This window comes from Ambystoma mexicanum, chromosome 14 (genome assembly GCF_040938575.1).
Source record: "Ambystoma mexicanum isolate Mex_15411 chromosome 14, UKY_AmexF1_1, whole genome shotgun sequence".
NCBI classification, from domain to species: Eukaryota; Metazoa; Chordata; class Amphibia; order Caudata; family Ambystomatidae; genus Ambystoma; species Ambystoma mexicanum.
Window position 1 is genome coordinate 474,917,094 of NC_090940.1, and position 17,442 is coordinate 474,934,535.

At 45.9% G+C, this 17,442-nt stretch overlaps 1 protein-coding gene across 6 annotated transcripts in view; it reads right to left on the reverse strand.

Moving 5' to 3' along the window:
- ATG2B (autophagy related 2B) overlaps positions 1 to 17,442 on the reverse strand; it is a 5,509,925-nt gene that overhangs the window by 3,503,445 nt on the left and 1,989,038 nt on the right. For all 6 annotated transcript variants that reach the window (XM_069637692.1, XM_069637689.1, XM_069637687.1 and 3 more), the window contains one exon: positions 6,230 to 6,332. In XM_069637692.1, coding sequence (XP_069493793.1) covers positions 6,230 to 6,332 — 103 coding nt within the window. The remainder of the gene's footprint in view (positions 1 to 6,229; positions 6,333 to 17,442) is intronic.

A 17,442-nucleotide genomic window follows, 5' to 3' on the forward strand; every position in this document is an offset into this window, starting at 1 on the left:
AAAAAAAAGAAAAAACATTCATTGCAACTAAATTTCATTTATACAGACAGTTTTTTTCAAAGTAATACCGTAAAAACATAGATCCAATTTCCAGATTTTAAGACTCATAATACAAGCAGCACATTTTAAAAGATTCAGTGCAATTAGAATTCAACAAAAATTTTGAATTTAAAATATTTAAAATGCATCTTCAAATAGTTAATAAACAGCTTTTACCAAAGATATCACAGAAGTGTGAAATTTCATTTTAACAAACATAATGAGGCAAGGGGGCGTACAAATCTAGAGCTTTAATAAAACCTGCCACAGCAAGCCCATCCTTAGTATTAGTAACAGCAAGACATTGTGACCAGATAATATTATCAGCCCCCAATTGGCCCAGTGTGTTGAATCTACCTAAGTATTTGTCCCTTAGACTTTTCAAAGCAATGCATTCTAGAAAAAGATGTCGAGAGGACTCAATCACCCCCAGAGTTTTACAAAAGCGGTAGGTTGGGTCTAAATCAGAAAACGCCTTCCTTCTTTGTAGAACTTCCTTGGTGGGAAGGAGATTCCATCTAAGTTTAAGGAGAAGTGAGCGGTAATAGCTATTAGGGAATTGAATCAAAATAAAAGACAGCAAACCTCTTTTCTTATGATCAAATTGTAGGTCACTAAGAGAAGGATAGGTATGCAGTTTTTCCAGTGTATTGCTCCAGTCATGACTAAATAGACACTCCTTAACCTTATTGGGATTCGTTAACAAAGTATCCCTGTCCGTAGAAATCTGTGAAAGGGTCTTATCACATAAATCACTAAATCTATTGATATATAGGTTACGATCCAAAGGTCCCTGTGAGAAAATCGTATGGCCCACATCAACGTAGAGGGTACCAGGTTTGGGAGAGAGCAAAGCAGAGAAAAGAGTAAGGACTCTCCGGAGAATCCTAGCTCGCAATGAGACTAACCCTCGTTCGTATCTTATGGCCACAGTTGGAACAGAGTTCGGCAGTTTCAAAATTTTCCTCCAGTACATACCCTCAAGAGAATCCCAGAATGTCAAAAGTGCCAAATAATGGAGTTTCATTCCATAAAGTAGCTTTGGGGTAACCTTTCCCTTGAAGAAATCTACTACAGGTTTAAGGGAGAACAAGCAATATTTATTGTCTAATCTTATGGATTGGGAGATAAGCAGGAGCAATTTGTGTCTAAGAAAACGTCTTAATTCAATCGCCGACGGTTGGGCCAGAAAAAGAAATCCCAGATGGACTATTTTGTGTGCTCTGATGATATTTTCACCACCTATTTTCCACACTTTGTTATTCCCTTTTCTCCCCTTTGAAAAGACCATTGTCCGGGTTTTGCTCGGGTTAATCTTCAGCCCATTAAGAATGGCATATTCTTCGAATTTGCAGATAAGCCTCTGCAAACCAACTTTGGTATGATAGAAGAGAAGAAAATCATCGGCATATGCCAACCATGAGAGCCTGAGATCCCCCAATTTAGCCCTCACCATGCCTGTATTTCCCAAAAATTCACCAACATCTGCCATATAAAGGATAAAAAGACAAGGAGCTATGGAGCAACCCTTTCTCACCCCAATACGGGTCCCTATCCTTCAAATACTGTCTGCCAAATCGATCCTAATATGGACCCCCGAGTTCTCATACATTGCCATGATAAGAGTGAGAAGACCAGCCGGAATACCCCATTTGGTTAACTTTTCCCAGAGTCTTGACCTAATTACCAAGTCGAAAGCATTTGACAAATCGATTGAAGCAACATAGAGAGAACCGTCATATTTACCCCAGATAGAGCTTTGTAAGGCAGTAATAATAAACCGTTGAGATTAGTTGCATGACCAACCCTGAAACCTGTTTGTTGTTTCGGGAGAATCTGATTTTCCTTAATCCAGACGTTGAGGCGGGAAAGAAGCATAGAAGCAAAAAGCTTGCAGTCCGCATCAATAAGAGAAATAGGTCTATAATTTTTGACCAAAGTACGAAGACCTCTCTTAAAAATGGGAACAATATGAGCGGTCTGCCAGCTAGTAGGTACATTACCAGAATTAACAACATCTAGAAATAATAAGGAGAGAAGGTTGGCCCAGAGTTCTGGTTCAGCTTTTAATGTGTTGTTAGTTAGGCCATTAGGCCCCGGAGCCCTGGATTTCTTAGCTTTAGAAATAAGCTCAAATACTATCTCATAATCAATTATAGGCTTCCAGGAATCCTTTAGCACATTCTTCCCCAAAAGACATAATTCCAACCCCTCTCCCCCTGTATCGAACAATTCAGTGTAATGCTCTACCCATTGAACCTCTGGGAGAGCATTCAACTGATCAGCCTCCGCCACATCATCTATGCTGGACATAGTAACCCAGAATGCCCTCAGGTCTCTTTTCATTCATACTTCAAGCATATGCTCCGCATCGTTTTGTAACATAATAGCTTTTCTTGACTTGCAGTAATTTTTATATTTTTGACGGATGGCTTTAATTTTTATTTTTTAATCATCCCACTCAGTATCCAGAGCTTGGACATCTCTAATGAGTTTCTGAGTGTGGGCCTTTTCATTAGCCAACTCTGGATCAAATCTGTGAGGATGAGATTTTTTTGTAGACACCCTTCCTAAGCAGACCATAGATACTGCTATGGAGAGCTTTAAGAAAACTGTCAAAATAGACAGTATTGAAAACTGCTAATTTCCAAAAGAAAGAGGTATGATTAAGGGAAGAAATCAGTTTACAGTTAAGCAAGCTGATATTTGTAGGTGACCAACGTACCTCTGTCCCTTGTCCCACAGTTTTAAGGTGGCATGGCCCCCCAGCGGGCAGAAACTTCATGGGAAATGGGCATAGAAAAGAAACCCGCAGAATACCATGGTCACTCCATGGGTTAAAGAAGACCTCGACTTCGGACGAAAGAGAAATCAGGGAATGATCTACATAGACATAGTCTAGAGTAGATGTTGACAGTGTTCTACGCCATGGAGGACAAAGTGAGGAAGTAGCATCATAATAGCCATTAAGACATATTAGACCAACCGAATCCAAAGCAAGATTCCAAAGACAACCCCATAAACATTTCTGACCCAAGCGGGAGTCATCCTCCACAGCCAGATCCAGATCATCATATTTGGATTCAGAAGAGATAGACCAGACAGAGTTAAGATCACCAGCCAGAATCAATTTCCCCCTAGGGTGTACAGATCTCCAAGAAAGAAGCGTATCCGTTAACCTTTCCAGAAACGGCTCAAGTGCAGCAATGCCCTTATGCCAATATACATTGATCAAAAGGAGGTTAACCATTTGATCAAGAGAAGTAACCTCCAGAGCCAAGGTACCAAAATGCATAACCGGAAGAACCTTATTAATAAAACCAAAGGAGGTTCTAATTCCTACAAGGAGACCCCCAGAGGTCCTCCCTCCCAGACTAGGTTTAACATTTTGGGAGTAGATATCAAATCCGTCTAAAACGGGAATTGAAAGCATCTAGGTTTCCTGTAGAAAAAAACAGTGTGAAGCCCTAATCATAGTTACAGTGTCCGAGTTCGTAAAGAGATGGGAATTACCTCTGGAATTCCAGGAAAGAAACGCAAAGCTATTCAAGGGGAGAACCTTAGTAGGGAGTTCAGAGTGATTAGGAAAGTACTAATTTCCACAGACCTGAGGTAACCTGGGCCCAGTTTCAAGCATTTCCATTGAATCTGGGTGTAAATTGTCTCCGTTGGTGCTGTGGGGCTCTTTCCGGATGATATACCATAGTAAGGTTTCCCCTATACTCTTCACACCCTTCATTTATGCTGGAAAACTGATTGAATACTAATAGGTTTACTTCAAAACCAAGCTGCTTTAACCCTTCTCTGTGCCCCATAATCAGATCCAATACCACTCTTGATTTAAGAACAATATTACTCACATCTACCCGACCCTGAATCGGAAAGAAAATTCTCTCCATATCATAACTAGAAATAAGTGAGAGTGATGGTAGTTGGTGGAGAATTTTTAGAATATTGCCATGGTTAAGACAGATTGGCATATCTTGACCCCAAAGACTAGTAAGCTGCAAGATATCAAGGAGATCTTTGGCCTCTGCTGGTTGAGGTAGAGAATCAGTAATCTTTTTAGTGAACTGCTTAAGGAGTCAACCTCCAAATCAGTGCCCCTTGCACCCCTTAGTATAGTCCTATTTTGGATTACGTTAGGACCCACAGGGAATCTTTCAGACGATTTGAAAGAATTTCTGTATTGGGCGGAGTCAGGCCCAGGACGAGCACCTTCATGGCCCATAATAGGACCATCATTTGACATACTAGAATAACCTGAGTTAAGAGAGTTGGGTGCATTGAGACCCCCCACCGATCTGACTCCCATACCACAATCCCTCATTGTAGGCTCAGTATTGGCAAAATGACTCTCAGAAACAAAGGATAGATGGGGATCCATAGATAAAGAGGGAATAGATGGAGCTCCATCCTGAGATGGAATTTTAATTGACTGAGACACGCCCCCATTAGCAGTTTGAGAAACAAGTAGCTCCTGAAATAGATGTTTAACCATATCAATATTGACCAAGTTTGCCGGAATCTGAGAAATAGTGATCTCTGGATGGAGCGGATCTAACCCAGGTAAAGGGTTACATGGTATAATTAAAGATTCTACAGTCAAGGAGGATTCCTGCGGCTTGATAACAATATTGATGTTCGATTCATCAGAAACAATGGTCGAAATCGGCTCTAATAAAGTTGAAACTATTTTCAGAGGTCAAGAGACAGGAATGTCCTCAACCCACACAAAATTAAACTCCACTACTGGAGGAACAGTATTAACGGTGATAGAGACGTCTACCGGAGCGTCAGGTGGACCGGGTAGAGCTAGCATAATAGGAAGTGAATTAACTTCGACCGGAATGGCCACTGTATTAGGAATAGAGGTTACAGAAACCGCTAATTCAACAGGGTTCACAGTCCCCTTGGAAGCAAGAGAGGGGGTAGTAGGAGCCGAAGTATTAGCCAAAAATAGATTTTTTTTAAAATTGATTAGTAAATGAAGTAATTTTTTTTCAAATTCTTCTGATTTTTAGTTTTCTTTATTTGCTAAGTTTTTTTTTCCTATGCAAATAAAACCTTTTTGGTGTATCATTTCTTTAGTAAGGACAATAGGATCAGATGGATTCTCCAAATTGGGAGCGGATATAAGATCCACAGAGGAGGACCTGGGAACCATCCACTGATAAATATTGTGGATTGCCCGGGGCAACAGGGATAGAAGTAACTGATAAAGTACAGACTGGCGAAGCAAAGGGGAGAGCCCCTTTAACAGAGGGAGTAGAATCGAGAGAATCCTCCATAGTTGCCTGGCTTTGAAGTCCCCCACGTGTCATTCAAACGTGACAAAACCCAATAAAGAAAGTGAGAGAACTTGAGAGATGAAAGCAAATAAACTTAAGATAAAAAAGTAGCAAAAACTCAAAGACTGAGTTTCAATATGTAGCAATTCCAGTAGAGAAAAAAGATAGCATGTGGAGCAGTCTTTGAGATAACAAGCACCAATATTTAAAAAATTGCACTGAATTCAGGGAGCAGCTTAAAACAAATCTAACACTGCCTCAAAAGCACTCTTAAATAAAAAATGCAGATAGATATGGATCTCTGTCCGACAATTGCAAAATTGTAAGTACAGGTATTATATCAAATTTTTTTATATATATATATATATTTTATATTAAAAGAATGTCCTTTATTCCAATATAGGATTAAGGAATAGCTTCATTCATCAGCGAAGCCCAATGGTGCATTCAGTCTCAGGGTAGGGAACGCCCGACAGTTTATGGAGCTGCCAGAGTCCGACTCTCCACCCCTTACCCTGAGAACTGGAGGTGGTAGTGCAAGAAAAGTTACAGCTTAGGACCCAGGACCGAGTTACTCACAGGTCACAGCCAAACAGCAAAACAGAGGCTCCACCCTTACTGCCTCCAGGGCTTAACGCCGCAAGGGTGTTTGGGCCGGCAATTTGTAGCACTGATAAGTCACGTGATGCGTCATGTGTCTGTGTCCGTATTAGGCCCCGCCTCCTCCAGGAAGCAGGGGAAGCAGCAAGTGCTCGGCTCGCAGTGCTGCTCAATTCGAGGTAATTGCAGGCAAGTTGGAACGTTAAAACGTTCCAAGCACAATGCGCTCTCACTCAGGGAAAAAAAACACGTCATCCTAATTTCACATCTTAGATAAAGAAGACAGACATGTTTAATACCTTGGCCAGTCAAAGTTATCTGACGATGTGATGTCTCCATCTATGCCACTCGCCACTTTAAAGAAGGTGATTAAAGGCCCCTCCTTGTCTTCTTGAAAAGTGCCTGAAATAAAGGAGAAGGAATCAGTAAAATTGAAAACATCATATGTTATGGGGGACCGGACTATCAGAAGGAGAACGGGAATCCCCCTAAAACTGGGGCAAAGACCTACACAGGGTTACCCAAACTGAGTCCTGCCCAAGGGTGTGGGAATAGTCAGGGCCCCAGTCTCTGGCCCATCTACCTGTGTCTGGATAGAAATGTTAAGTACTACCAACTCTTGCTCCAAACCTGTTGCACACAATGCTCGCCATTGTTCTTCCTCTCTTTCTACAGGAGTAAATGGACCAACATGCCTTTTGGGGGAGACAGCGAACTAGATCGGGAGGAGGCAACAAGCAAAGTGGCTGGAGAATGATGCAGACATCCCACCGGCAATAGACACTCAGACTGAATGGGAAGCTAACCCCAGAACTTACTTTTTTAAAAGCAGATCACCATTTTCAAACACTGGCTGACCGACGGATACAAATCAGGCAGAGCTTAAGGATAGTTATATGTGTTTTGACAATTGGGACCTCACCCTTTGGGAAAGGGAAGTCAGCCGTCGACCCTGGGAATCAGCTGACAGAGGAAGCCAATGGCAGGAGTACGGGGGGGGGGATAAAAAGGGGCAGTGGAGCCAGAGAAGTGTGGGCCATTCAGGTGAAGGGAAGGGAAAAAGGACAAAGAGAGTAGATGGAGGAAGATCAGTGTAGTGAAGTGTGGAGCGGAATTTTAAGAGCATATTCAAGGTGAGTTATTGGTTGCTAAGAGAAAGCGGTACTTGGTAAGAGAGTATGTGCAAAGTGAGTGAGTGCTACTGAGGGAGGGAGTTGGGGAGGCTGAGAGTGATTGAGAAGGGTGACAGCGTGAGTGAACAGGTGACACTGGATAAGGCATGGGTGGAGTGTAGTGAATTAAGAAGGGAGTAAAGTGAAGGGCAGTGCAGTAAGAGCAGAGTATAGTACAGCGAAAATGGAGCAGAGAATAAGATCAGAGGGTGGAGGTTAGGAGCAGAGAAAGATATAAAGAGGAACATCAGAGGGTCAGAAGAAGAAGTGAGAGGAGGAGAGACAGTGGAGGAAAAACAGGGAGGAGTACAGGAGGAAGGTAGTTGAGTCCAAGTTAACAAGTGTAGGGAGATGAGAGGAAAGAGGCCATGGAGCATGGGTATTTGGAAGTAATTTTACCCAGTTGTAACCACCATTTTTTGTGGGACCTCTGGATAGGATTCACCTAAGAATTCCCAAAGGGAAATAGGGAGAAAAGATGTTTGCCTTTAGGCCATCACGACTAGAAAGACAGATCTTAGATAGTAAGGGTTACCAATCTTCAGTGGCAATCATGGGGTTTGGGACACCTGGGCTAGGGAGGGAAAAGCCCAGGGGATCCAGGAGAGACAAGGGTACGGCCCTTAGAGAGCCACATTGCAGAATCCTCAATAGAAACCCTTGAAACTTATTTGCAAGTTGGTGTGTTCTTGAGGCCATTTGTGACACAGAACATATGCTGTTCTCTATATAAAAAAAATCCCCAAATAGCAAGCACTGCATGGTTAAACTTAGTGATAAACTACCGCAGGGAGCCATTGTCAAAAATAGGTATGTCTAGACATTTTTTCACTAGTATAGACTGTTTAAAAAAATTGTTACCTGAAAATCATACATAGTCACATTCCAACTTCATAAAACAATCATTTCTTCATAGGCACGAAAGATAAATTGCATGGGGCAGAACATTTTCATACTGTAACTAAACAGCAAATAACTCTTTGTTGCTTATTTATCTTGCAAAAACTTTCTGCTCATCTTTGGAGAAAACATATTTATTCCAAAAACACAAATTAAAAAAAGCACATCTATTCCAAAACAATTTATTTATTAAAACTTGTTCCACCGGGAGTGAAAGCCTCCTCTCATTCTCTCCCTCAAAGTTGTGTTGCATTATGATACCGACTCAAAACCCACCCATCTTACTAATAAGTACCAGCGTCTTTAAACCTTAGTGCTCTGTATTTCAAATGAAAAGTTCAATCACCTTCAAGGAAAACCTTCAGACGGTGCACCATCCAATCCAACATATTTCTGTCTTCCATGCCATAAATGCAGGCAATCAAAAGGTGTTCAATTTTTATTAATGTTCTGTATTTATGTTATTTTATTTTGGTGCCATGGAGTTAAAGCTCAGTTCCAGCAGAAAGTGTAGACATCTAACCTAACATGATTTGAGGTCACATCAAAATCCGGGGTAGTTATTTTGCAGTCCAAGAGACCTGCGAAGAGTGATCCATTTAGAAGGGGCCAAAGTACAAATCTCTTTACCGACCCAGCAGCTACACATTGGATATGTGGCACATTCAGTAAGCTCTCATTGCCTGAATAGAAAGTGCTTAAAGGAGTGAAGGGAGTAGTGTGGGTAGAGTCTAAGCATGTGAATCCACGAAAGATACCAACACTGGAGAAATGGAGTTACAGGTAAGAAACTACTCCCTTCTCCAGCATTGGATCTTTCATGGATTCACATGCTTAGAATAGATTACATAGCAGTATTCATATACATGGTGGCGTGTAATGTAAACCAATACATTAGGAACGCAAACATACAATCAGTAATAAAACATTAGCAGTGGTAACATTGAAACAGGTACCCCACTTTGCGGGGGCTTACCTTACTGAAACAGGCGTTGCAGGACTGCACGTCCCATCTGCACATCTGCCCCATGCTGTTGCTCCAGGCAATAATGCTGAGTAAATGTATGCGGCACCAACCAGGAGGCCGCCTGACAGATGTCCACCAGCGGAATCCCCGACCATAATGCCACCGACGATGCAGTGGATCTTGTCGAGTGGGCCTTTGGGTGACAGAAGGAAATAGCGATGACACCCAGCGCGATAGTCCTTGTTTGGAGATTGCTCTTCCCTTTACTGAGGGTCCATAAGCCACAAACAGCTGTCTTGAACGCCTGGATTCCTGAGAACGAGTCAGATAAAACTTCAATGTTCTTTTGACGTCCAACATATGTAGAGCCTTCTCTGCCGGAGAGAAAGCCAAAGTGAAGAACGCTGGTAGCACAATAGAAGAGTGTCTATGGAACGTAGTTGCACCTTTGGAATAAAGTGAGGGTTAGTCGCTAACACCAACTTGTCCTTGAAGAAACGCAAGTATGGCGGATCAATCACTAGAGCTTGCAGCTCCGATATTCTTCTTGCTGATGTAATGGCCACCAAAAAAGCCATTTTCCACGACAAAAACTTCAGGGGCGTCAACGACATAGGTCCGAACGGGGCTTTCATTAGCCCTGACAGCACCCGATTGAGACTCCAAACAGGAGGGAACTTTTTCGCTGGAGGAAAAGTTCGAAACAAACCTCTTAGAAAATGTTCAACTAGTCGGATCACTGAACAATGGAGTCGAGTGCCTTTTCCGAGTAAACCTAGAAATGGCCACCAGGAGGAGAATGCCAAACCTCTCCAAGCCAAGTGTAGTAAATAAGGCAGAATTTGATCTGATGAAATGTTTAAAGGGTCTAATCCAGGCTGATCCTTACACCACACACAGAACCTTTTCCATTTGCATGCATATGAGACATTCGTGGACGGAGACCTCGTCGCCTCTAAAATGCGGCGACAGTCTCTAGAAATGTTTAGCAAACCAAACTCGGAGAAGTCAGGAGCCAAGCCGTCAGGCTGAGGGAGCCCGGGTCGTGATGCCAAACAGCTCCCTTGTCTTGAAACAGAAGGTCCGGCGTCACTTGAAATCTCACTGATTCTGCTACGGATAGAGGGAGCAGGTCCGAAAACCATGGCTGCCTGGCCCAGTGAGGGGAAATTAGAATCACACGGCATGGATATTTCTGCATCCACTGGAGGGTCCGCCGAATGAGTGGAAACGGAGGGAACGCGTATGTAAACCTGCCCGTCCACGGGAAGGAGAACGTATCCCCCAGCGAATTGGGCTGCAGCCATATGCTGGCGAACTGCTTGCACTTTTTGTTCTCCCGGGTGGCGGAAGAGATCCAGCGAAGGAAGACCCCATTTCCTGAAGATCCTCAACACGTGCTGACCCTTCAGCTACCACTCGTGGAGTTGGTTCATTTCTCTGCGGAGAGAGTCTGCCTGGACATTCATCACCCCTGGTAGATGAAACGCTATGATGTTGATGTCTTGTTTGAGGGCCCAATGCCATAGTTCCTGAGCGTCGGTCAAGAGCGTTCTGGAATGAGTGCCCCCCTGCTTCCTAAGGTATAACATCGTGGTTGTATTGTCCTTCAACACTCTCACGAGAGATCCTCGTATGCGGGGAAAAATAAAAATAGAGCCCAATGAACCGCTCTTAGTTCCAGCACATTGACGTGAAGGCTCGATTCTCCTGGGGACCACCGACCTTGAACTTGTAAGGACCCCAGATGAGCTCCCCATCCTGTTTGGGAGGCATCCATCACAATTGTGGATTGAAATTCCAGCTCCCGTAGCGGCATTCCTCGCGTCAGATTGTCCGAGAGTTGCCACCACCGAAGAGCTTCCAGCAAATCGCTGTTGACCACCACTTTGTCAGACCATAATCCGCGACTTTGAATCCAGCGGTCTGCTAGAAATTCTTGTATTGGCCTCATGAAGAGACGACAGTCCTTCACCAACGGAATACATGACGCCAAGGCTCCCAGCAGCGACATGTAGTTTCTGACTGACACTTTGGTTCCAACTCTCCACTCTGCCGCTTTCTGCTTGAGTTTTCGAACTCAAGCGACAGAAGGCTTTACTAGCCCCCAGCTGAGTCTGGAATTCCGCGCCCAAAAACACCAAGCTCCTGGAGGGAAACAGAAAAGATTTTTCAAAGTTGACCGCGAATCCCAACCATTGCAGCAGCTGCATGGTAACGTCGAGACTAGCCTGCGTCACCGCCGGCGACGAGCCCCGTATTAGCCAGTCGTCCAGGTAAGGATAGACGTGATGAACTTCTCGTCGGAGCCATGCCGCCACCGGAGCCAAACATTTCGTAAACGTCCTGGGAGACTATTTTAGACCAAATGGGAGCACTTGGAATTGGTAATGACTCTGACCCACCACAAACCACAGGAACTTTGTGTGTCATCGACGCATAGGTATGTGGAAATATGCAACTTGCAAATCCAATGACGCCAGAAAATCTCCCGGTTTTATCGACCTGATGACCTCCTGAAGTGTAAGCATTTTGAACTTCAGGCATTGCAGAGTCTTGTTGAGAGCTCGAAGGTCCAGAATGGGTCGCCACTTGCCGTTGGGTTTTTTACCACAAAGTAACGGGAGTAAACCCCCAGACCTCTCTCGGCCACCGCAACCAATTCTATAGCCCCTTCTTGCAGCATAAGTAAAACCTCCTGCTGTAAGATGTGAAGATGAGGTTGTTCTGAATACACGGGAGGAATGGGAAGTGGCGGACCTTGAATTCCAAAGAGTGGCCTAGCCTCATCGTGTCCAACACCCAACGGTCCGATGTAATTTTCTCCCATTCCTCGATGGGTTGGGCCCCTCTGCCTCCCAGGACATCTTGAAGAGTGCCATTGCTGTGATTTTGATTGCTTACTCTTGGTCGACGAAGGCTGTCGTCCTCTTCTTCTGGAAGTTTGAAAATCACGGCTTCTTCGTGTAGCTTGAACCGCTCGCCTGTACCCTTGTGAGGAGTATGTTGATCTATTGTAGTTCCGGTCTCTGGATGTGGCAAATCCGCGGAAGGGACGAAAGGGCCGAAATGCTTGCCTACTTTGTAATGCTCCCAATGATCTTGCTGTATCTGAATCCTCCTTCACGCCTTTGAGGGCTTCATCTATCTTCTCTCCAAATAACTGTTCACCTTCACAGGGCATGTCTAGCACCTTATAATGGACCTCTGGCCAAAAGTCTGTACACTTTAGCCAAGCCTGTCTCCTTAGCACCACCCCATTATTTATTTGCTTGAACCCCGATTCAGCTAAATCTACAGCAATGTTAATGCTGTGATTCGATGCCCCCTCACCTTCACGCACCAGTTACATCGCTGTCTTCCGATGTTGTTCTACGGGCAGATGCTCTAAGATGGGGGCCAGGCGATGCCACATTTCGCAGTCGTAGCGTGCCATAATCGCTAGTGAGTTAGCAGCCTTGACCGTCGTCGCCCCCACTGATAAGACTTTCTTACCAAAGGCATCTTGCCTTCTAGCTTCACTGTCTGGTGGTGTTGTGCACTTGTGTCGTGTTCTAGCTCTCCTGCTAGCCGCCGCTGACACCACTGATTCAGGTGAGGGCTGTGCAGTTAAACACTTTGGTGTAGAGTCCGGGGCCTTGAATTTTTTCTCTAACCAGCCCTTGATTACAGGCTCCGAAAATGGATGGCGCATGGTACGCAAACCTTCTTGCCAAACGTGGTCAAGGATCGGAACCGAGAAGACTGACTTTCTTCTCTTCCCCATATGGTCAAATAAGAAGCATTCCTTCTGTTCTTCCTCTGGGGTAACACCAAACTCAACACAGGCTTTCGCCATCATTGCATGAAAGGCCCCAATGTTGTCCAGGAGTGACGGTTGCGCCAGACTCCTAGGAGCTTCTATTTCTACATCAGATTCCCACGTCGGGTCTCTGACGGCGACGATGAAATGTCAAAAATGGAGTCTCTAGGACCATGATCTGACACTGAGTCCTGTAGCTCGCCCTCCTCCGGGTGTGAACGAGGAGGCTCTGCGCTGATCAGCCGGGAAGCCGTTAACTCAGCCGTGGACGCTGAACGCAGAGCTGGGCCTGCCGCGTCGATGATGGGTGTCCCCAGAGGCGTACCCGTGGGAGGCAGTCTTGCGTCCAACTGACTTAACAGGGACTGCAGCGTAGATAACACCTGTAGAGATAGCACCAACTGCGGATTCAGCAGAGGAGACGCAGGTGGAGCAATCTGACTTCCCACCGTCGTCGAAGGGCCAATGCACTGTAAGCCGAGATTTGTTGGATGCACTACCGGTTCTCGTTCCTCCTCCATCTACGACACCGAGAGAGCGGACTCCTGCTGCAATAAGGTGTCTGGCAGAACTGCATCATACACCACAGGTTGCCAAGACCCTTGAGTATCAACCGTCGACGATGAAAACCTGGGTCCCTCGTCGATCGTCGCCACTGGGGCCGACAACACCACTGTAGGGATCGACAGTGCAGACGACAGTGAAGCCGTCGACGACGGGACTTACGGCGCTGGCAGTTGTGGCACAGACTTGCTAGGCGATCCCGCCTTTTTCGAGTCTCTGGACTGGTGTTTTGAAGATTCCCTACTTGAGGAAGACCTATGATGGTCTCCTGAGGAGAAGCGCCTCAAAGGGTCTTTTCCATCCTTTCTTGAAGCAGATGAAGAAGAGGATTTTCCTGGCTTCCGGGTCTGGTCCGAATGACCATGTTTTGACGATGAAGGAGTGCCTTTTGTCAGATGTTTCCCAGAAGAGGAACAACTCTTTTCCGTAGGCCGTGACTTTTTTGCCAGAGGCTCCGCCGACACCGAGCGGCAAGGAACTCGGGGGGACTTAGGCCTGTCCTATGCCAGACTGCGCACCGATCCTACCTCAGATGGAGGGTAGGCCCCTTCATTCAGCCACGATATGAGACGCCAATTGCGGTCCTTCAACGTTTTCTGCGAGAAACCTTTGCAGATGTCACAGGTATCCGCAGAATGATGAGGGTAGAGACAAAGGTAGTCCATGTGCCCGTCCCCTTCATAAACTTTCTTCATTCCACACGTAGCACACGGGCCAAACGCTTTACCTGACATTGGGAAAGAGAGTACAACCTAACCAAGTGTAGAAAACCTGAGGTGATCACGACACTTTGGAGACGGTTGAAATCTGAGAGGGAGCGGGTCTATTTATACCGTACGTCCCATTGGGTGGTGCGTAAGCATACCAAAAGGACGTCGATGGGACACAAAAGTATCAAAGTTTCCAATGGAAAACGCTTTTAAAAAAGAGACCGAGGGTTCCCAGCCTGACGACGGGGAATATTCTAAGCATGTGAATCCATGAAAGATCTAATGCTGGAGAAATAAAGTGACACAGACAGGAAGTCTAGTCTTTTTTAATGAATAATAAAAGTTACCTAACAGTTACTACAGTTGATCGGATTGGAACTTTTTGAAGCTCTATGGAAACATGAAGTGCTGGAAAAACACAGCACATTATTATACGACTGGGAGGGAAAATGTATTGTTTTAGATCCCAGGCAGTAGAGTATTTAAAATGTATACCAGGGGGACGGCCACCAGGGGGCGCACTGATGGAAGTTCCGTAACCATGCTCCTCTGACACCGAGAGCCCGGAAAATTAAGTGAGCCCCCACTTATGGCCACCCGAGAATGGAAAGATTGGAGGAATTAGTTGGAGGACCCGAAGGGCTGAATTTTCCCCCAAAATCTGAAGAATTTGCATGTGTAAAAGCTAAGATCAGACTCGCCAAATATACAGCAAGAAAGTGAAAGCGGTCTTCCCGTCACGTGGACCATTGCCGAGGATTCGGTCTGCGGCATGCGAGCCTTGGAGGTCACATCAGTGCAATCCTGTAACGCCTGTGGGATCGGATCCCCTACCCTGAAGGAGGGACAGACTGCTGCAGTTGGGACCCTCGATCCTTGCCCAGACAGCAGAACACCACTGTTGAGACCTGGCGCACAGCTGTGAATTCGATCTTGGAGAGGCCCGGAATTACGCAGCGCTGTGTTATTTATGAAGCGGGTCTGCCTCACAGCTGACAGGCTTTGGTCTCTGAGAGGTGTGGGAGGCTTTTGAGTGCCTTGTTTTTCTAGCATGATCTCCCCCAATTAAAGCAAACCAGCAAGCACAATGGAGGGAGTGAGGCTTAAAGGCACCTGCAGAGCTGGGACTCGCAGAGTTCAGGCAACATGCCAAAGGGGGGGGCACGGACGAAATATGAGGTACAGGTCACGGTCCCGGGGGCAAGGCTGCCGTGAAGTCACCAGAGGAGTAATACCCGGGTGGTGTTGGCCATGAATACCCACCTCCCCAGAACCCGGCCTCTGGAGGAGTAAAAACGTAAGGTGGCCTGGGAGATTCAGCCTGGGGAGCAGGAGGTAACAGACTGAATGCCTAGACTGCGGACCTGGGGGAACGTCGGGGGCCTGGAAAGATTTGCCTCGCTGGGAACCCCCTCAAGTTTCGTGAGCCTGGTTCGCCCACGAGAGCCATAACGTGGCTTCCCCTCTTGAGGAAGGGGGACCCTGAGGCGAACTGTTGCCCATGGCCGACTAACTGTGGCCCAGTATTATATGGAGTCTAGATCAAAGCTGGCTGAATTTGTCTACCGGGGGAGACATGACCCAGCGGATAATATCTTCGGGGAGAAAATGGCGACCAAAGGGGAGGACTTGATGGCAACCAAGAAGGTTGTTACCTTGCTACTTGAAGAGATCAGGATAATGAGAGATGACTTGGTGGTAAAGTGGACAACATCAACACTAAAATCGACAAATGGAGGAGAGATTGCAAGAGGTGGAACATAACAAGTCCTCATTGGACACCTTGGAGACCCAAATGGATGTGCAGATGAGCAAAATGGAGAGGAAAGAAGCAGAGATTGTCATGAAAATGGAGGACTTTGAAAATCGCGAGCAGGGAAATAACCTCAGGTTCTTCTGGATGCCGGAGAAGGAAGGGGAGAGCGAAAGGGACCTCAAGAGAAACATGCACAAAGTGTCAAAACTTCTCTTTGAGGAAGAGTCGATTGATGAAACAAAAATTGAAAGAGTCCATAGGGCCTGTGGCTCAGCCAGAGGACCGAGATCAGTGCTTGGCGGATTCCACAATTATCTAGACAAGCTTAAGATCTTGGAGAGGGCTAGGGCAAAGGGTCCGGTGATGCTGGGCATCGCAGGAATCACACATTTTCAAGATCTGCCCACCCTCACGAAGAGGAGGATGTGTGCTCAGGTGTTTGCAATATTTAATTGTGGTATTGTTCAACATACTCTTGGTGGGTTAATCTTGAGTCAAAGAAGTGGTTGGGGTGACAGATTATTATGGCAGCACTACGAGAGGGGTCTAAGGGAGACAGTTTGCATGTGTTGTGAAAAACCTGAAGGTGTCTCACCCGCTAGTCCCAAGGGATCTGTCATCCAGGTGGGCAGGACACACCCATCGCTAATGGATCCAGTTCCTGGGGGTGGACCAGTGTGGGAGGATCACCTGGATGGGGGGTCTTCAGGGAGTGGAAGTGGGACACTGAAGGGTGAGATGTGGTACCCCTTCCTTATAGCACCCTTTCACCATCCTACCAGGTAGGATAACTAGAAGTTCAACCACCCCACACTCCTATTTCCGACACAAACACTTTCTCACATGCAGTCCATCGTGCATGACGACGGACTAACGCCAGAGCCGTATACCTGGCATGTCCCGGCACAAGTGTCAGGCAGAGTCAGGCAATTACTGATAACTACACACACCTGACTCATTACACTTCCCCACATGGATAAAAGGCGGAGCATGAAAGCACACTGAGCAAGGCAAAACACACGAGGAAGCAGAAATTCCGAGATGGCAGTTTAAACCAAGGAGAAAGGCGGCAAGATCAGAGAGGATGACAAGGAGGGAATTACTCTTGCCCTTTTCAACTCAAAACCATGTCTTTCAAGAAGCCTCAAGGAAAAGAAACTTAAGCCCGGGGATTGCAGCTGACGAACGGTCTTGCTTTTGTCAAAGGTACGCAGGGCACTCCCACCTCGATAGCCAAGGGGGGGAGAAGCGATTGCCACTGTGGTACTGTCCTTGACTACGACAGCAAAGTAACGCCAATGAGTTCAGCACTGCCGGTGATTTGAAACTGATAGCAGCCCGGACTGTGTTATGCTCAAGGTTCCAAGTGGCAACATTGTATGACGAAAGAGAACTTGACTAAAATTGAACTTTGTGAAACCAAGAAAGGTAACAGATACAGAGCGTGCCGGCACTGCGTGGTTGCCCACTCGAAGGTCTCTGTTTGGTGCCCACCAGCCCTTCTGAGATGGGAAGAATCGTTGAACTGTGAAATCAAAGTGGTCCTGTAATGGGTTACGTTGAATCCTGTGCACACTCGAAAGTCTTCGATTGTCTGTAAACTGAATATGGTTTCAACCCGGCTGAGGGGGACTCATTTCA